The sequence below is a fragment of the Diceros bicornis genome, chromosome 31 (genome assembly GCF_020826845.1).
Source record: "Diceros bicornis minor isolate mBicDic1 chromosome 31, mDicBic1.mat.cur, whole genome shotgun sequence".
In the NCBI taxonomy this organism is placed as follows: Eukaryota; Metazoa; Chordata; class Mammalia; order Perissodactyla; family Rhinocerotidae; genus Diceros; species Diceros bicornis.
Window position 1 is genome coordinate 13,396,791 of NC_080770.1, and position 20,902 is coordinate 13,417,692.

The window sequence follows — 20,902 nt, forward strand, 5'->3', positions numbered from 1 at the left end:
TACTAAGCTGAGTTCTACTCAAGGTTCCCCCGATAACTATGTAGGTGACCTTGGGCAACTGGAGGAAAGGGAGATAAGGTTCCAGGTCTAATGTTGCAGCAGCAACCAATGAGATCAAGCAGAAAATTTGTAGGGAGACTGAGCTCTCTGAGACCCAGATGCAAGGGAGGAACCAAGTGGACATGTTGGCCTCATGCAAACAGTGGGCAGAAAGAAAAATATTGCTCTGGATAGAGAGGGAAATTATTTTCCTTTTACTTCTCCGTAAAAATAACCTTGATATTCATTTCATCAAAATACACACACAAAAAATTCACATCTGATCTTTATTTTGGCAGAATTCATATATTCTTTGAAAAAGTTGAATCATGTCTAAGCAGCATGAGCCAGACACATTTTATACTGAGTGCCTGAGCTACATGCACATACAGTCAGGAATCGGAAGCGCCTTAAAGATGCCAAAGGGCAAAGGGAGCTTCAGATAAAGCATAAAGTAACCCTTTCAAAGCAATACCCACACGGAAGACACCTTCGGGCAGAATTAGTTAAATTATTTTAGCAGCGTCTCCCTCATTACTCCTGTGTTTTCTCCATGATCCTCCCAGCTTCCTCCCCTCCACCAGCAACCCTGCTTCCTATTCAGTATTTGAACCATCTTCAGCATGCTGCATTCTGGTACTGGTCCTCAACTCTCGGGTTCAACTCTGCCCTGGCCCTCATTAACCGGGTGTGACTCATGCCCTCATAACTAGACAGCAATGGATTCTATCCTCTTGGGTCTGTATCTTGGCTTGAAAGCTAAGTTAGAGACAGGGGACCTCCATGGTGCTATTAGCATGGGGTTGCAGCTGTCACATCTGTTTCTAGACTACACAATCGATGTGAAATTGAAGGATAATGGTTTAAGGTCACCAATACGCAAAATGTTAGACTTGGCACTACTGTCCATCATAAATAGTGTGACCACACAGTTTATCGTCCAACCACAACACTGTGAAGAGTGAAAGTGAGCATTATTAATAATGTAATAATAATGTAATAATGATTAATAATGTAATAATAATTACACTTGAAAAAACAGCTTAAGAACTGGGACTGTTCTGGGAAAACCAGTGCACATGGTCAATTTTGTCCATAAGGAAGCTCAAGCAAAAGACATAAACATGTATGTGTCAAAATAACAGAAAATATTGACCCTGAAATTCACCAATGAAATAGAATTTCAGTATAACAAGGTTGGAATAGGTCCCTTTGAGATCCCTGACTCTCTCTCTCGATGATTCTAGCTCACTTTCAATAATATTCAGTCAACACCAGTAAAGCACCCAATGTGTATTAGATCTATTTTCCAAAATGTGGTATAGGAGATTATTCTAATTGGCATACTGACATGGCATCAAATGAAAATCAATGACAGTATTAAAAAGTCTTTTTCTTTGCGATTATAGTTGAATTCTTCTGATTGGATCAAACATCAACACTCACTTTATGCAGCTATGTTTTCTAACACTTCCCTCTAACATTACTAGCCTGCATTTTTAACAGAGAGAGCTGAGTTTTTCTCAGCCAGAGGCCTCTAAGTAGAATGTAGTAACATTGCTATCTGATAGAAATGCCTTTAATCTCAGATATAGACATGAAGGTTAATGGAATAACATTCCCTTAGCATTCCACTAACACTGGCCAGTGAAACCCAGCTCTGGACACACTTGCCTTATGAGAAGCTCCTAAGGCTTGAGACTATTCCAGAACCAAGACTGAATTTGAGGGGAGAAACTTCCATCGGCTGCCATAGCAAAGAATAATCAACACAAATGTCCAGAGAGAGTCTGGGTGCTTTGATACCAGAAAATTAGGCACAGAAAAAAAAACAAGCAAATAAACAAGTAAATAAGCCCAGTCAATAGTCAGCTAAGAATTGTCAAAACATATTAATAAAGTAATGTATGGCATATGTGGCTCCTGTTCTGGGAGTTATTTGCTAATTGAAACAACTATGTCATAATCAGTCGTGCAGCAACCGTGGCTGTAAATGGTAATTTATAAGGAAGTGCATGTTTAAAAAGCAGGCATACCAAAGGTGTGGGTCATCTCAGGATGGTCATGAGCAGGCTCTGGACCAAGGTCAGTGCCATGCTGAGTTCCTAATCCTATATTAGATTCTTATCGCTGCTGTAACAAATTACCACAAATTTACTGGCTTAAGGAAAATTTATTATCATACAGTTCTGGAGGTTAGAAGTCCAAAATGGGTCTTACTGGCTAAAATCAAGGTGTTGAAAGGACTGTGATCCTTGTAGAGGTTCTGGGGGAGAATCCATTTCCTTGCCTTTTCCAGCTTCTAGAGGATGCCTGCATTCATACACTCATGGCCTCCTCCATCTTCAAAGCCAGCAACTGTATCATTCTGACCTCTGCTTCCATCATCACATCTCCTTCTCTGACTCTCAATCTATTGCCTCCCTCTTCCACTTATAAGGACCTCTGCGATTACACTGGTCCCACCTAGATAATCCAAGACAATCTTCCTATCTTAAAATTAAGGTTTATTAGCAACCTTAATTCCATGTGCAACTTTGTTCCCTTTACCATGTAACCTAACATATTCACAAGTTTCAGGGATTAGGATGTGGACATCTTAGGGGGCCATTATTCTGCCTACTACTCCTTTACATGGCATACAGGGCCCTCCACCACGCAGACCCAAACTATCTTTCTAGTCTAATCTCCCACCATATGCCATGTATTAGTTATATATTGTTGTATAACAAGTTACCCTAAAACTTAATGGCTTAACACAACATTTATTACCTCACAGTTTCTGTGGGTCAGGAATCCAGGGATGGTTTAACTGGGTCCTCTAGATCAGGGTCTCTCACAAGGCATCAATCAAGATGTTTACTGGGGCTGCCTTCATCTCAAAGCTCAACTGGGGAAGGACCTGCTTTCATGCCCATTCACGTGGTTGTTGGCAGGATTCCCCCTCCCTGGCTATTGGCTGGAGACTGCTCTCAGTTCATCCCCACATGGGCTTCTCCATAAGGCAGCTCACAACACAGCAGCTGGCTTTATCAGAGCAAGAAGCGAGAAGAGCCAGAGAGAGACTGCAAGCAAGAGGAAAGTTGGTCTTTTGTTACCTTATCCCATCACTTTTGCTGTACTGTAGTCATTAGAAGCGAGGCCAACCCACATTCTGGAGAAGGAGATTACTCAAGGACATGAATACCCAGAGGCGGGAACATGGGATGATGTTAGAAGCTGGCTAGCACACCCCAATATGTGCTCTCACCTCATAAAACCACCAACATTCCCCAAGAAAGGAAAAAATGCTTTATAACCCATGTCTTATATTTGTTTATTAATTCACTTATCCAAAAAGTATTTATTTGATTTCTACTGTGAGCTAGGTAGTGTTTCAAGTGCTAGGAATAGAACAGTAAATAAAATAGACAAAGCCCCTCTCCCCTTGGAGCAGACATTCTAGTGGAGAGGGAGACAGACAATAAACGAACTACACACATAGCGTGACAGAGAGGGAGGAGTTACAGTAGGTAAGGGGCACAGTGGGTGTCAATGAGGGTGAGGCTGTCTTATGTATGATGGCCTGGGAAGGCCTCTCTAAAAGCGGACTTCTGAGCAGAGACATGAAGGAAGTGAGGGAGCCACCTTGACAATATTTGGGAGAAGAGTGTCCTGGGCAGAGGGGACAGCAAGTGCAAAGGTGGCTATTGGGTTTAAGGAACAAGAAGTTCTACACAGCTGGAGCAGAGCGAGCAAGGGAGACACTGGTTGGAGGTGATGCCAGAAAGGAAACCAGAAGCCAGATCTTATAGGGCCTTGTAGATCATTAAAAGGACTTTGAGTTTATTCTAAGATGGGAGCCACTGAAGAATGTCCCCCTAAAAGGAGCTGCTTAAAATCCAGTAGTTAGAAAAACATTAGCCCCCTCCTTCATAAAATCAAGGTATCATTTCCAGTTCTCTGTTAGAGGGAGGTATATTTTGCTTTACAATATAGCTACATTTCTGAAAAATATATATATACCCAACACTTAACAAGAGTCATTGATCCCTCATTTTATAATTACTTACTTTAAAAGATAATATCTGAAAGCCTAGGTGTTTGAGACTAATTTCAGCCCCAGATCAGGAAAGAAGAATCAAACAAAACAGTTTCTGGGAAACTGTGGTCCATTCCTTGCCTAAAGCCAAACACCTTCAAAGAGCCTAGGCTGGAACCCAGTCATGTCAACTCAATTAATCGCAGAAAGCCAGACTTCACCTAGCAGAGCCTCACCTGAGAGCCTAAAAGGGCATATTGTAAAGCAAGTGCCTTGGACAGTAAAGGGAGGTGGTGCCTTAGGAATCGCCCAAACCTTGATGAAGTCGTCGCTGATAAAACGCCAGGAGGTTGTCTCACCGGATGTAAAAAGGCCCAGGAGGAAGTCTTGTTTATACTCGTATATTAGCTAACCTCCAAATGTAACAACCCAGGATATTGGTAAAGGGCACGTTGTTATCTTTGTCTCCATTGCATACCCAGCCCGTGCTGGGTGTCTCATAGGACCGTGCTGCCTAGAAGTCACCTTCAGACACCTTGGAGGGTCTATAGTAGGTAAACTTGATAAGCAAATGGAAATCAGTTCTATCAGGGAGAGCAAGGTCAGCACATGTTTTTAAGAGTGGCTGGTGGAGCGGGGAGGAGCGCAGACAGTTTTACAACGAGAAGCATATATAAAGAGAAAGTAGAGAAATATTCCACTTGCAAACACTGTGATTTGTGGACAGGAGACGTGGACAGGACAGGAAGGAGTAGGATGGCCTGGTTTGCCCTCCACCTCCTGAACCTTCTCTGGGCTATGGCTGGGACCAGCACTCAGACCCAGAGCTCATGCTGTGAGTATGGTGTTTTTTCCAAGGAGGTCAGGGAAGCAGTTACCCCAGGAATAGGCAAAAACCTCAGACACTGAGATCCGCTGGTGAGAAAGTGGTTGAAAATAGCCATCACTGTAGACTCCAAAATGGGTGAGTCAGGATGTGAGTGTGTGTGGTTCATCGTTCCTGACTTAACAGCATAAGTTCTTTGAGAGGCAAGTCTATAAACTTTATATTGAGAGATTGAAACACTCTTGCAGGAATGATGGTTGATGGAACAAAGAGAGACACTCAATGGCTGTTCTGAAGGTACCACTACTAATGAGAATGTTGGGTACTCTCTGAGGATAGGTCATATCCCAAATCTTTCATATTTTTCACATAAGAGTGAGAAAAAAAATGGATGCAAGGAAATCAGTGATTTCTAGGAATGTTCTAGAAACAATATGAAATGTCTGTGAGCCATATTACTTGGAGTTACTAAGTGAGAAATTACTTTCTTAAATACAAGGGTTATTTGAGGAGATGTAGGGACTAATTGCCCCAAAAGAAAATCTCAAAGTTTTCTCCATTTCTCTTTATGCTAATCTTGTCTTCTTCTACAAGATGTAGGAAACATGTTTCTGCGAAGAGGGAATGAGGGTTGGGGTTTAGTGAATGGCTTTTCTCTTCTCAGCTGTTCCCTCCGCAGAGCAGCCCTTGGTTAACGGTATACAAGTGCTTATGGAGAACTCTGTGACCAACTCATCCCTCCCAAACCCCAGCATCTTGATTGCCATGAACCTGGCCGGAGCCTACAACTTGGAGACCCAGAAGCTGCTAACGTACGAGCTCATGGACAGTGACACAGAAGGTGAGAAGTCAGAGCCCTTCCACATGCTCCCTGAGTCTCCACCCCAGATCCCAATTCCATGTCCCCCTACCCCAATGCTACCTGTGATTGTACCTGAATCATGCAAGCACCTTTCCCTACCCACCTGGAAAGAACTAGGTGTTTATCCAGGGCATTCACAGAGGAGAGCAGTAAAGCAGAAAGAGCACTAGACGAGATGTAAAAAGAGCAGGCTTCCAGTCCTGGCTCTGCCACTTATTAACTCGGTGACCTTGAACAGGTCACTTGATCCCGCTCAACCTCACTTCCCCTTCTGCAAGATGCAGGTGATTCTAATAGCAATGACACTAATAGTAATAACGACAATGATAATAATAATAAAATCTCTGTTCTGCCTACCTCACAGGAGTTGCCTTGAAGCTCAAGATAGATAATAAAGTTGAAATTTCTCTGCGACTCTAAATTTTCATATATGAATTTGTATGGGTGTTCTTGATTCTTGACAGAGTCATCAAGTCACACAGAGGCCACTAGATTAAACATTCCTTGGTATTTTTCCATACTTCTTTTCTTAAGACAGACAGATCAAAAAACTGTCTAATCACATTATTTAAAAAAATCAAAGTGATCTTTAAAGAAGCAGAGAGCTCAGCCCTGGCCCCTGGCTCTTTCTTCCCTGAGAATGCGTTTGTTTAACTATTTTGTTGTCTCCTCTACAGACATGACCATTGGTCAGCTCGCTCTCACCATCATGGCCCTCACCTCCTCCTGCCGAGACTCTGGGGATAGAGTATCAATTCTACAGAAACAAATGGAAAGCTGGGCACCTTCAAGTAAGACCTTATCCAAAGGGAAGGGAGAGAGAGGCAAATGGTCCTTCCTGAGAATTTTAAACCCAGAAAGAAAAGGATGGGAGAGTGGAAAGTTAGGAAAAACACACAATGTATCTCCACTCAGGTTCCCTCTGATAATCCCACAAGTAAAGATATTCACTTCCCGTACAAATGAACTAGAAAAGACCACTATCTTGGGGACACAGACTTATGCCATCACCTGAAGACAGCATTGTCCCTTTTATTCCATTCTCATGCCGGATGACATTCTTATTCTGAGAAGTGTTGATGTTACCTTTTACCAATATGGTATCTTTCTTTTTAGGACAGGTTTTCTAGGAATTTCTATTTTAAAAGTTTGGCTTTTCTTTCTTCACAAATGTCCTCATTATGGTGAATGTTAGTCTTATGAAGTTCCTCTATCCCCTTCCAAGGCTCCAATGCCCAGGCTTTGACCTTCTATGAGCCCAGTCTGGCAATCTTGGCACTGTGCCAGAAGAACCCTGAGGCGACCTTACCAATAGCGGCCCGCTTTGCCAAGAGCTTGCTGGCCAATACCTCTCCGTTCAACATGGGTAAGTAGGTCACCACTTTCAAACACTGCCCTGAGTGGGGAACATCAGGGGCACTGAAAGGTAGAGCTGGAGGACAAAGTAGGAAGGGGAAGCTTTAGATGAAGGAGGATCTGGGGACCAGGAAAATGTCTATAGATGGGAGACCCTTAACAAATATTTGTTGGACATGTGAATTAAGGAATAAATGAAAGAAAGGTAGTAAAACATAGAAACCAGGACAATACTTGAAATGTCTGGCAGTTCCAGAATCTCCACGGGGAGCAATAAACATGTCACCCAAGTCAGGAGTTGTTACCAGGCCAATTGTTAAATTATTAAATCAATGTCCAGACTCAGCCTTACTCTGAACCTTCTCTTGAATCACTACTGGTGCTTCCACACTCTATTCTTCTCAATGCTTCTCCTTATAACATCCAAATGTTCTGTTTCTATTAAACATCTACTCTCTGAACCCTAAACCCATGATGCTCCCCTTTAAGGATACACGGGAACTATCTTATTCCTTCATTCTGCAAGCAAATGGCTGCTTGTGAATGGCAGCTTGTTCCTCTATAATACCACAACCTTCTTCTGTCCACCCTTCTGTGCATAATGATCCCTTCTCTGTTTAATGCCCTCTGTGAGGACCATTATTATGTCCCTCATTCATGGTCATCTTTTCTCTTCTGCCACTCTCTAAGCAATAATAGCATTATCTCAGGTTTTCACCCCCTTATACGTGCCTTATCAGCAATCTCTCTCATTTCAGGCTCTATCAGACCAAAAAGCAGGTAGATATGTACTCAAGTACCCTCGTTGTGGGTAAAGAACAGACTGAGCTCCATTTCCCACCTGGGACCCCATGCATTGCTGGGGTATCTCTGCCAGTTTAGGAAATTTGGACTTCTTTGCCAACATTGGTTTCAACAACACTGTCACCCTTAATAAGGTTATGCAACTTTCAGGTGGAGATTAAGGTGGGGAGGGAAAGATCAATGAAAGAGAAGATGCCATCTGGCAAGTCTTTCATTTGTTCTGGTCTTGTCGTGCCAGAGCTTGCACATTCAGTCCACACATTTTTTCCCACGCAAATAATGAAAAAGCCCCTGTGCTAGGTGCTGTGAGGGATGCAAAGTTCCCACCATCCAAGAGCTCACAGAGCACAGTAACAACAAAACACAGCAGCGAGTGTCGAGAATGCAAAACAGGTACAAACAAGAAATGTTAAGGAATTCAGAAAAGAGGCTACACCTGTTGTGCTGGGATGACCAGACAAGGCTTCACTGAGAGGTGGTGATGGCTGGGCCTTCAAGAACTGGTGACATTTTGAGATAAACATGGGGACAAGAGAAGTGGGATTGAATATACTGCCAGTCTACATTAATTAAAAGCGTGAGTTGTGGAGTCATACAGATCTGAATTCAGTCCTGGCACTGCTACTTTCTAGCTGTGTGGCCTTGGGCAGTTGCTTAACCTCTCAGAGTCTCCATTTTCTCATCCCTTAAACGGAGATAATTATAGGTTCTATTTCACAGATTGTTCTGAAGAGTAAAGGAGATAATGTACCTGGAACACAGGAAGCACATAATAAATGTTAGTTGTTCGTATGGTTGTGGTGGTGGTTGTCTTATCCCCTCTCCCCCACTGTGATTCACAGACACGGGAGCAGTGGCAACCTTGGCTCTGACCTGTATGTACAACAAGATCCCTGTAGGTTCAGAGGAAGGTTACAAAGCCCTGTTTGTTCAGGTACTGAAGAATATTGTGGAGAATATCAGCACAAGAATCAAAGACGATGGCATCATTGGAAGCATCTACAGTACTGGCCTTGCTATGCAGGTAACATATCATTGATGATCTTCATTAGGTCCATGCCAATAAGCCTGAATTGTAGGATCAAGAGCCCAGGCTTCTGCTAATATCTCTGGGAAAGACCAGCTAGTGGGATTTGATGTAGATTCCTTGTGATGCCTATGCCTCAGTTTCTCTACTGGTAAAATGCAAGTAAGTGTTAATTCCTCCCTATGTCATTGGTAAAGTGTAAAAACAAATATACATGAAGTCTTTTCCCTTCCTTGGGAAAAAAAGAACAAATAAATTCAAGAAATTGATTGGTTTATTATTAATACTGATCAGTTTGCTCATAATAACTATAGACTATTGGAAGTTTGACTATAAAAAATAAGGATATTAAAGTAGGTTCTCAAGAAAATATTGAATTTTCTGATTCTCTCTTGCCAATCAAGTTTTCTTTTTTCAGCTCTCTATATTGATCCACAAAAGGTGGGCTTGTATCAAAATGATTCATGAAAATAGTCTAAAGCTGACTGGACATCTAATCTTTGTCAAGCTCTTTTACAATCTCAACCTCATTTCAACCTCACAAAGTGCCCTAATAAATGGCAGAGCTAAGTGTGCTCTGGTCGCCAAGAATATACTCAGTCCTGTGTTTCACTAGTATAGATTCTCAGCCTTGGATTCCATAAGATGCTGCTTCATATCATTCCAAATATAACCTCCCCTCATTAATTAGGGTTGATTAGGGCAGCATATTCCCATGGAAGATGCACCAGTGAAAGTGGGGAGAGAGAACCAACTAGAATCAGAAATTAGTCATCTGTGACCAAATCCTTTAGTCCAAACTAAGAAATGTGTGCTCCAAAGTCTCAAAATGCCCTATAAGATTAATAGAAAAACTATATCGGGGCCGGCCAGGTGGAGCAAGTGGTTAAGTGCGCGCGCTCTGCTGCGGCGGGCTCGGGGTTCACAGGTTTGGATCCTGGGCGCGCACCGACGCACCTCTTGTTAAGCCATGCTGTGGTGGCATCCCATATAAAGTAGAGGAAGATGGGCACGGATGTTAGCTCAGGGCCAATCTTCCTCAAGAAAAAAAAAGGGAGGATTGGCATCAGACGTTAGCTCAGGGCTAGTCCTCCTCACAAAAAAAAAAAAAAAAAAACAACTATATCATGACCTATGCAACTCAGCAAGCCCAGGAAACAGAGAATCATGGAGTTACAAGGCCAGCCCTATGCAATGCCAACTGTAAATCTAATATAGCTATGGACTAGCATTAGAAAGAAATCCTTTCTTGAGGGGAAAGGATATGGAGCCTGTCACTGATATTCCACACATCAAAAATTAGAAATGTGGGGCCAGCACAGTGGTCTAGTGGTTAAGTTTGCACCCTTGGCTTCAGCGGCCTGGGGTTAGCGGGGTCAGATCCCCATTGCGGAGCTACACATGGCTCATCAAGCCATGCTGTGGCAGCGTCCCAGATACAAAATAGAGGAAGAGTGGCACAGATTTAGCTCAGATGATGAGCTCAGATGTCATCTAGCTCATCATCAGTTAGATGTCAGCTAACATCCGCTGCCAATCTTCCTCTTTTTGCTTGAGGAAAGATTGGCAGTGGATGTTAGCTCAGGGCCAATCTTCTTCACCAAAGAAAGAACCAATGGCAATGTAACGTACAGCATGGTGACTAGAGTTAATAATACTGTATTGTATATTTGTAAGTTGCTAAGAGAGTAAATCTTGAAAGTTCTCATCACAAGAAAAAAAATGTGTAACTATGTGTGGTGATGGATATTAACTAGACTTACTATGGTGATCATTTCACAATATATACAAATATTGAATCATTACATTATACATCTGAAACTAATATAATGTTATATGTCAATTATATCTCAATAAAAATAATTTAAAAATTAAAATTAAAAAAATTGCAAAGGGCATAAACAGACTAGAAATTAGTTCATTTTAATTTAAGAATAAATACAAAATCCCCACTCCAATGTGCCATTGGAGCAATGAATGAGGACAACTTCAGTTTGTATGTCATATCGTGGTCAATGAAATATTGCCATAGAACAAAATGCTGTTTTTTTCTATGGCTGAATCATACAAGAGCATTCCCAGGCTCAGGTCTAGAAAGCTTTGTGGAGGCACAAAGGCAGTCTGGAAGGAATATAGGATGGAGTTTATTTACAACTTACTTAAAATAACCTTGTTCACCTTAGCACCAGACAGAGAAGTGTTTCATTTTGCTAATTTGGTTTGTGATTTCCGTTTGGGATTTTATCACCTGCAGGGTACACTCTGATGGGCTGTTCCTGGGAATTCAAGCTTTTCTTATGAAAAGGCAGGACCTCATCCGTATCCAGATATCATAGGCCACATGGATTTCTTATCAGTTAGGATACATAACCTCTCCCTGCCCTTCTTAGGGTTCATATCCAGAGTTTACCCAGGCAGCCTGAAGTCTGAAATCACCAGATGTCTAATATATAACCTTTATCTAATCTAAAATGTTCTGGTGTGGAAAAGCAAACCCTCTGGAGCTGTAACGACTTGGGTTTGAATCCTGGACCTTCCACCACCTTAGGCAAATACTGAATTTCCCTGAATTTATTTTTCCCTGTCATAAAAAGATTGCAAAGGTATACAAAAATCACAGGCACAATGTGGCGTTCAGTAATTGTTCGTGGTCTCTCCCAGCAGAGGAGTGTTGACATTCAGCTTCCTTTTCAGCCTTCACTTACCTTCTTCTAGGAGGTCAGTGCCCTTCAGGGGCGAAAGCCAAGCACACGACTTCTCAAAGGCACTCATGAGGCATTTCCTCTGTCCTGGAATTTCTCCTCTTTCTTCCATTGCTATTCCAATGCTTGCAAGTTTCCTCTGATAGGAACTTAACTTGGAGAGGGATCTGATAAACTTCTTTATGCAAAGTTGTTAATGACTTCTCACAGCTGAATGTGTTATTCCTCTCTAGAGTGTTGGCACTGGTAATGTTTTATCCCAAGGGGATATATTTCGCTTAGTGGGATTTGGGAGGTGACTATGGCAAGTGGACAAGATATGGTCGCAGAGGAGTACCTACCTGATGCCCCTTAAACCAGACTGCCCTGTAAAGTGGCCTCTGGCAAGAGCCACGCTTCATGGTTGCCGAGCTTAACAGTGATGGTTGGTCATGTCTAGCAAAACTGTCCAGTTGATCAAACTACTGCCTCTAGCTCACAGAGCCATTTCTGACTCCCCTCTCCCTTCTCCCATTTCCTATCCCAAGCTTCAGGTGAATCAGTCATCAGCAATCCCAGCCCATTAACATGCTCTGGTGGCCGTGACCAGCACAACCCTAAAGAGAGGGAGGTGGTAATGACAGCTTACCCATCACACATTACTAAATGCTTTTGCATATCATCCCATCTGAACCTCAAATTATCCCCCCAAAGGTAGGCAGGAATCATGATTTCTATTTTACCTTACCCACGAGATATAAAACTAAGCAAATTAGAGAGAATTGCTTGTAGTAATCAAGACTCATTTTTCAAATAATAGAAACCCAAATAATTTTTGCTTAAGGAAAAAATGGAGATTTACTATTTCACATAAACTTGGGGATCCAGGGCTGGATTAGGTGATTTCAGGATTACTCATAATAAAGAGCTCAAATCAGAATATCAAGGGCTACTCTTTTTTCATCTCTCAGCTCTGGTTTTTCTCATGGCTTCTTCAAAGTGGCTGAGGAAGATGGTCACTAGCAGCTCAATGCTTACTTACATGGTCCCAGTTGAATAACCCTAGGAAGAAAAAAAAAATGCTTCTCTTTCCCAATGTCTGTATCAGAGAAGGACTCTGTTTAGTGCATATGCACACCAATCACTGTCAAAAGATGGCACTCAACGATTACCCAGCCCTGGCCATGAGTGCGTCCCAGTGGCCAGGGTGTGGAACCTCTGACTGACCGTCTTGACACAATCACAAAGTGTGGGAGGAGTCCACCAAAGGGTGTGCAGGACAACCAAAAACAAGAGGTCGACTATGGTTAGATGGCCAGGTTGTCCTAGACTAAAGCTCTTCCTAGAGTTTGTTTTGCCCCGCTCTCACCCTCGTTCTACAGCCAAGAATTGTTGAAATACAGCAGCCCTAATAGTGTTCCCTGAATCTGAGTTGTACACATATTTGTTGGGTGACTACCATGTGACAGACACTGAGCTAAGTGCTGGGGATGCAGGAGTGAACAAGACAAATGTCATCCCAAACCTCGTGCAGCTTCAGTTTTGGACTTGGGGTCATCACAAAGATTAATGATCAAGTCTATCCCTTACAAGGCTTATAAAGGCCAACTCTCAGCTATGCCTAATCATTCTCTCTGTGTGTGTGTATGTGTGTGTGTGTGTGTCTGTCTGTCTGTCTGTTTCTTTCTCTCTCTTTTTCTCTCTTCCTGTCCCAGGCTCTCTCTGTAACACCTGAGCAACCTACCACAGAGTGGAACTGCCAAGAAACTGTGGATACAATACTTAACGAGATTGAGCAGGGGAAATTCCAAAACCCTATGTCCATTGCCCAAATCCTCCCTTCCCTGAAAGACAAGACATACCTGGATGTGCCCTATCTGTCTTGCAGCTCTGGTAAGAATTCTTAACATCTGCCTCTCCTTATATCATAAAGTAGCAACTTATGCCAGGAATGATACATGGATCAATTTTAAGTGGTGTACAGGGCTTGTTATGTCCATTACTCCTGTGTAGGCAGAGCCACATCTGACTTCCAATCCCCACACAGCCATGCCATCCTGCTCTCAGAATTCAGCTCCCATGTCCAGTTCACTCAGGACACACTTACTGAGCACCTACTATAGGGCAAGCATTTTGTGGGATGCTGATGGAAAGGGCAGGTCCATGGTCCTAACCATCAAATAACACATAACTTCATTCACTCATGTGATAAATGTACCAAACATTACACAGTGTCTTATCATATCTGCTCTTTACAAAGTCAGGAGACAGATATGTAGACAAAAACTATAATATTTGGAAGAACAAAATAAGTATTAAATAGAAATAGAAGCCACATACAGTAAAAAAGCAAAGAAAGTGTGACCAATCGTTGACTTTGTCTGGAAGCTTAGGAAAAGAACAGAGTTGACCTTTCAGCCAAGCCCTGGAGATCTAAATACCAAAGGGATGGCATGGAATCCTGGCATGCTACCTTTTTATTTGCAATATCTTTATTTTATCCAATTACAGATATAATACACAGATACCGAAAATTCAAACATTGCATAAATATGCATTTAGAAAGTGGGAGTCCTACATAAAAATTTTATCACTCCAGAGATAACTAGTCTTTGGTATAGATTCTTCCAATCTTCTTTCTAATCAAATGCTAACATAAAGTATTATTCATCTTATGTTGCATGGACTTCCTAAGATAAGCAGAGATTAATAAGCTCCCTGTCACAGTGCAGAATCTATAGAGACCGCAGTCAAGCAACCTGATCCCAATCATACCAAACAGCCACATTCACCCAACTGCTTGGGCTGCTTCCCAGTGATTTCCCAATTAACAAGGTGGCTTGGAGTCCTTCTCAGGTATTTTGTTAAATGGTCTGAAACTTACCACTTTTGCTTCCAGATCTTTAGAGTTAACACAAAACCACAACTGAACAGTGAGTACCATGTAAAATAGATGACTTAGGGCTCGCAATCCTCCCGTTAGGTTACAAATTCTTCTCACAAAATAAATGTTCGTTGTAAAACTAACTTTGAGTTCTTCAGCTACGATCAATTCTCTAGAATGGAAATGAGAGCTTCATAGATCACACCACCTCCTCAGAACAATCCACAAAAGTCACAGACTCATTGCCCTTTCTTGAAATGTTTTCTGGGATGAGTTGACAATAACAGAGATTTTTGTACCTATAATACAAACCCCACAATTTTTAACAAATTTGGCCTCTTTGCTCTTCACAGATTATGAGGAGCAACCAACTCTACCCAATGAGCCAAGCCCTGCTCCCACCTCAGCATCCAACATCACTGTCACATACACCATAAATAACCAGCTGAGGGGGGTGGACCTGCTCTTCAATGTGACCATCGACGTTAGTGTGAAAAGCGGATCAGTGCTCCTTGTTGTCCTAGAGGAAGCACAGCGCAAAAATTCCATGTTCAAGTGAGTGTTACGGGTAACATTCGCCATTCTCCCGAGGCCTAACCAGAATTCCCATTCTCTCTCTCTCCTTCCTTCATTTTCTTACTGTTTTTTCCTTCTGATAATTTAACAGATCTTTATTTAATAGCCCCTTGAGGGGACTGCAACCTAGTAACTAGGCAAGGCTCTCATGAAAAATTAACTCATACAAGTCAATATATGATGGAGTTTTAAAAACAGGAATTCAAAGGAGAGAGAGTCCATTGTGCATTAGAATAGCCAAGGAAGGCTCGTGGCTTTGGACCACATTCAAAGAATAAGTACTAAATAGAAATATATGGGAGGATGGTATTCCAGGAAGAGAGAATGGCTAGAAGAAAACATTCAAGACAGGAATGAGCAAGGAATTCACGCTCAATGAGTAGGCCAGCTTGATTAGAGAAGAAAATACAGGACTGAATTAAGTGAGTGATGTCTGGAAGAATAGGTTGGGTGATATTGTAAAAAGTGTGAAATACCAGGCTAAGGAGATCAGACTTCATATTGCAGAGAAGCATTGCAAGTTTTTGAGTAAGAAAAGTCATGTTGTAAAAATGTTAACTGGGTTTGAGGATGGGAGATAAGGAGAAAAGCTAAGGCATAACTAGCAGCAATGAAGCTGTGAAATGATGAGGACTTCATCTGGGATAAACAGACTCACACCAAGGAGAACTCCACAGGCTCTGTGAGTGCTGGATGTGGGGGTCAAGAGGAAGAAGTTTCAAAACTAATGATAGAAGTGTCAGGAAGAAAGAATGTCTTTCAGAGAAAAAGACTTAATTCCTTTAGACATGTTTAATTACAGGTGCTCAAAATAGAAACATTAGGAAGCTTTTGGAGGTCGAGAGGTAGTCCTAGAAAGAAAGGTCACAACAGGCAAAAGAGATTGGATAGTCATGTGATAGAGGTGATGATCCAAATTAAGGAACTGCGCAGAATGTGGCAGAGAGAATGCTCCCAACAACACCATGAGACAGATCTAATTATTCCCATTTTATAGATAGAACCGCTTAGGCCCAAAGAGGTTAAGTAATATTCCTCATATCTCAACATGAAACTAACAGAGTTGAGATCTGAACCCAGATTTGACTGACTCTGAAGCTCATGTTCTTCCCACTGCCCTTTCCTGACAGGGCGGAATCCAGAAATAAATCACAGAGGGGAAAATTAAACTTTGGGGAATGTTTCTAGTTTGCAAAAAGAGGAAGCAGTAGAGAAATATGTAGAAGACTAAGCTACCCGGAGGCGTAGAGGGAAAATGCCAGGTCATGGAAAAGAAAAAGAGGAGATACTTTCAAAAGAAAGATGACATGATCCAATTTCTACAGAGAGATGTCAAGGAGAAAGATTGACAATGGCCAAGGAATTGACAATTGAGTGATACGTGGGATCTATTCCCCAGGATTCAGATAAATACATTGTGCCTGCTGCCCACAGCCCAGCCCCATAACTTCCCTAACTTCCATAGATGGATCAGGATAAAAGTCATTTCAAGAATACTTAATTTTCAAACAACCCTCTGAATATACCTTACTTCTTCTTTGAGCTTAGCTTTAGTTTTGCCTGATTTTTCTTTTGCTGACCGTAAATATAATAAATACGCATAGTTGACATTTTGAGGGAAAAAAGCATAAAGAAGAAAACAAAGCATCTACAGTCCATCCACAATATAATCACTATTGATATTTTTTATATTTTTTAGGTGTTTTTTTCTGTGTATTACATATAGTTGTGATCCATCATAAACATGGCATAGACAGATATTTCATGTAAAATTGTAACTCACATTTTCACTTAACATTATTGCACAAGCATTTTCCCATGTCACTTAAAACCGTTGAAAAATACAATTTTCATAACTGCAAATATTCAATCTTGGATATTCATTCCATCACTCACATAATTATTCACCCATTGTTGGGCATTTACGTTTTTTAAAATTTGCTTATTGAAAGATTTTTTTAAAAACTCCATTCATTTTAATTTCATTTAATTCCAAGTGAAATATTTTCACATTCATTCATTATTTGCATTTTCTCTCTCTTTTTTTTTTTTTTTCTTGTGAGGAGGACTAGCCCTGAGCTAACATCCAATGCCAATCCTCCCTTTTGTTCTTGAGGAAGACTGGCCCTGGGCTAACATCCGTGCCCATCTTCCTCCACTCTATATGGGACGTTAATATATATATTAACAAGCAATTCGTCAGTGCACGCCCGGGATCCGAACCTGCGAAACCCGGGCCGCCGCAGCAGAGTGCGTGCACTTAATCGCTGCGCCACCAGGTGGCCCCTGCATTTTCTCTTTTGAGCATGAATTTATCTGATCTCTGAAGTAGACAGAACATCTCTGTCTCCTCATCTTTACCCCTTATTGCCTGACCTAAAGGGAGATGTTAATCATATATGATTTTATTCCTACAGATTTGAAACCACAATGACATCTTGGGGCCCTATGGTCTCATCTATCAACAATATCGCTGAAAATGTTAATCACAAGACATACTGGCAATTCCTTAGTGGCAATACTCCTTTGAATGAAGGTGAGAGAAGAAAAGGAATCTGGGCATTTCTTCCACAGTTTGAAGGAGACATTCTTTCATTTCCTTATTTAATTCATTCATTCATTTAATCAATAAATAATTGTGAGATTGTATGTGTATATACAGTGAGTACATGTATATATATATGCATATATATTATAATACATGTACAGTGATTAGATAGAAAGATGATAGATGATGGGTAGATAGATGATATAGATACATACATACATACATACATACATAGATGATAGATAGATAGACAATAGATGATGGATAGATAGATGATGGAAGGAAGGAAAGAAGGAAGGAAGGGTGGAAGGGAGGGAGAGAGGGAGGAAGGAAGGAAGATAGATAGATAGATAGATAGATAGATAGATAGATAGATAGATAGATAGACAGACAGATAGATAGATGATGGAACGGATGAGTGGCTACCTAAAATAGCTTTTTAAAAAATCAAGAATCCTAACCCCATTCTTGATCCAGTGGGAAAATATCTAGTACACAAGAAAAATGGATTGACCTACTTAAAGCAATAAGAGCTGAAAAAGCAGATAATGTGAGAGAGACAAAAAGACAGGAAAAGTAGTGTGATCTGATAGCTACTTTGAGATTTAAAATTAAACACATGTGTGTAAAACAAAAGCACAGTGAATTCCTAGCCAGTGAGGAACAAATACGAGGGGGAGGAGGAACAGTTCTTTGTGTGGTGATGTTATCTTATTTCACGCTCACATCAACTCTGTAGGTATTAGTGACTCTCTTCTTTTTTTTTTTTTTTTTTTGTAAGGGACATCAGCGCTGAGCTAACATCCGTGCTAATCCTCCTGTTTTTGCTGAGGAAGACCAGCTCTGAGCTAACATCTATTGCCAATCCTCCTTTTTTTCTTCCCCAAAGCCCCAGTAGATAGTTGCATGTCATAGTTGCGCATCCTTCTAGTTGCTGTATGTGGGATGCGGCCTCAGCAAGGCCGGAGATGTGGCGCGTCGGTGTGCGCCCGGGATCCGCACCCGGGCCACCAGTAGCCGAGCATGCGCACTTAACCGCTAAGCCACAGGCCGGCCCTTAGTGACTCTCTTCTTGCAGAGAAAGAAAACCAAGTCTTAGAGACATTAAAGGGACTTGTACAAGTCATGCATCTAGCGTATGACGGAGCGAATAATCAAGCCTAGGTATCCAAACTCCAGCACGAGTGTGCCTTCCTCCATTCACTCAAAATTCATTCGCCTTCTTTTTGCTCTAGTGGTTTTTAAAAAACTTCCAAAGAGAGGAACGTTTGTGCATGCATGTTTATGTGGGGAAAGTGGGAGAATAAAACTCAGACTTCGGCAAAACCTTAACATTCTTTAAAATTTTTGCACAAATACTAAAATACCCTCCAACTTAAAGAGCACTGGTGTGTGGTTTTGTCTAAGGATGATGTTACCTAGTTAACCTGATGTTAACTGTCACCGTGCAGAGAGATGTGAAGCCAAATGAAGTCACAGCAGAGCTAAGATTGTGGCTTTGTAAAGATGCTTCATTATCCCAGATTATAATAGGAGAGATGTTTTTCTTAGAATCTATGATACATATAACAAAATCTGGCCAGTCAGAATTTGTGGAATTGCAGCCAAGTATATAATAAAGATCTCGGAGTCACATAGACCTTGGTTAGAAGCCCATTCTCTTATTTCCTAGCTGCCTTAGGTAGGTAATGAATGTTCTCTGAGCCACAGTTTCCACAGCTATAAAAAGAAAATAGTAATAACCACTTCTTGAGTTACTGTGAGGATTAAAAATAACGTGTTTAAAATGAGTAAGTACAATGCCTTTGCACAGCATGTGCTCAAAAATGCTAATCATTATTATTATTAGCTCTCCTACCGCCTTCATTTCAAGAATTGCCTTGGGAACTTAAATCAGGCTTATTCTCGTGTCTGATATTACTTTTCTTCTCTGGAGAAAGGAAAAGCCTCTGAGATCCAAAAAGATTGGGGTCTGGAATTGTCATTCTTTCTGATGCCTGGCTACTAGAAAGCTAATCATCAATATTGTCATCATCTATCTTTCCTGCCCTGAAAGACAAGAATTCTCAACCCACTGACCTTCCTTATTTCTTACAAAATCTTCAAAACTGAACATGAATCCCTGCCTTGAATGCTCTAAATTTGGCTTTAAAAAATCCATTTTAATAAGAACCACCATTTATGGCACACTTATGATATGCCACGTACTGTATTAGGCACCTGGCAGTCATCGTTTCTAATCCTGAAAAGAATTCTTCAGGGTAAATATTATTAGTGCGATTTTATGGATGAGGGAAAAGAGGCTCACACAATTTAAGAGGCTTGCCCAAAGACATGCTCCACGTGGCCACCTAGAGCCTGGAAACAGGACTCCCTACATCTCAATTCCATGCTCCTTCCATGCTACTCAAGCTGCCCGTTTCATTCCTCTAACAGTGGGCTGATCCTTCGGGAGTTGGGGGTGGTTATACGCACCATGGTCACCTCATCTTATTCTCTGCTTGTTTCCAGGAGTTGCTGACTACATACCCTTTGACCACGAGCACATCACAGCCAATTTCACACAGTACTAACCACGAGATGGGTTCAGGTTCTAGCAAACATCTCCAAAGGATGGCTGGAATGTTTTTCACTTCATTTCAAATCTATGCAAAAAAGTGGATATCTACGATGCTACCATATTCCTGGTAAAAACATGGAAACCGCTATGTGGAATAAATGATGCAAATTTCCCTGGAGTCTCAACATCTGTGACCCATTTTAAAAAAGCCCAGAGACCGGCCCGGTGGCATAGTGGTTAAGTTCAGGTGCTCCGCTTCAGCGGCCCAGGGTTCGCAGGTTCAGATGCCAGGCATGGACCTAACACCACTCATCAAGCCATGCTGTGGAGGCGTCCCATATACAAAATAGAGGAAGATGGGCACAGATGTTAGCTCAGGGACAATCTTCCTTAAGCAAAAAGAGGAAGATTGGCAACAGATGTTAGCTCAGGGCCAATCTTCCTCACCAAAAAAAAAAAAAGTTCAGCTTCTCAAGGCAATGACTAACAGTCATCGTTTAAACCTAGGGTGAGGGGAGAAGGGAGAGCCCAGTGATATTTTTGGAGATTATTCTGATCTACTTGATTAATTAACCAACACACTCTTTTAGTTCTACAAATGAAATGATATATTTTAAAAACTCCTATTTATGTTTCTTATACCAAGTACTCCTTTTCAAATCACTTAGTGTAAACATACATACATATATACATACACACACGAAATGGCCAAAATTAT

At 41.4% G+C, this 20,902-nt stretch overlaps 1 protein-coding gene across 1 annotated transcript; it reads left to right on the forward strand.

The window, feature by feature from the left end:
• Positions 1-4,816: 4,816 nt before the first annotated feature.
• Positions 4,817-20,197, forward strand: CBLIF (cobalamin binding intrinsic factor). The gene is made up of 9 exons (XM_058526775.1): positions 4,817-4,895; positions 5,551-5,727; positions 6,426-6,539; positions 6,974-7,114; positions 8,751-8,932; positions 13,332-13,509; positions 14,854-15,055; positions 17,494-17,612; positions 20,136-20,197. Exons 1-9 carry the CDS (start codon positions 4,817-4,819, stop codon positions 20,195-20,197), a joined length of 1,254 nt encoding a protein of 417 aa, XP_058382758.1.
• Positions 20,198-20,902: the final 705 nt, after the last annotated feature.

Bases quoted from the DNA above. Each gene is read 5' to 3' on its own strand.
- CBLIF (XM_058526775.1), top strand. From the start codon at position 4,817: ATGGCCTGGTTTGCCCTCCACCTCCTGAACCTTCTCTGGGCTATGGCT. The intron at 8,933-13,331 runs GTAACATATCAT...TTCCTGTCCCAG, and splicing joins GTACTGGCCTTGCTATGCAG to GCTCTCTCTGTAACACCTGA. The intron at 17,613-20,135 runs GTGAGAGAAGAA...GCTTGTTTCCAG, and splicing joins CAATACTCCTTTGAATGAAG to GAGTTGCTGACTACATACCC.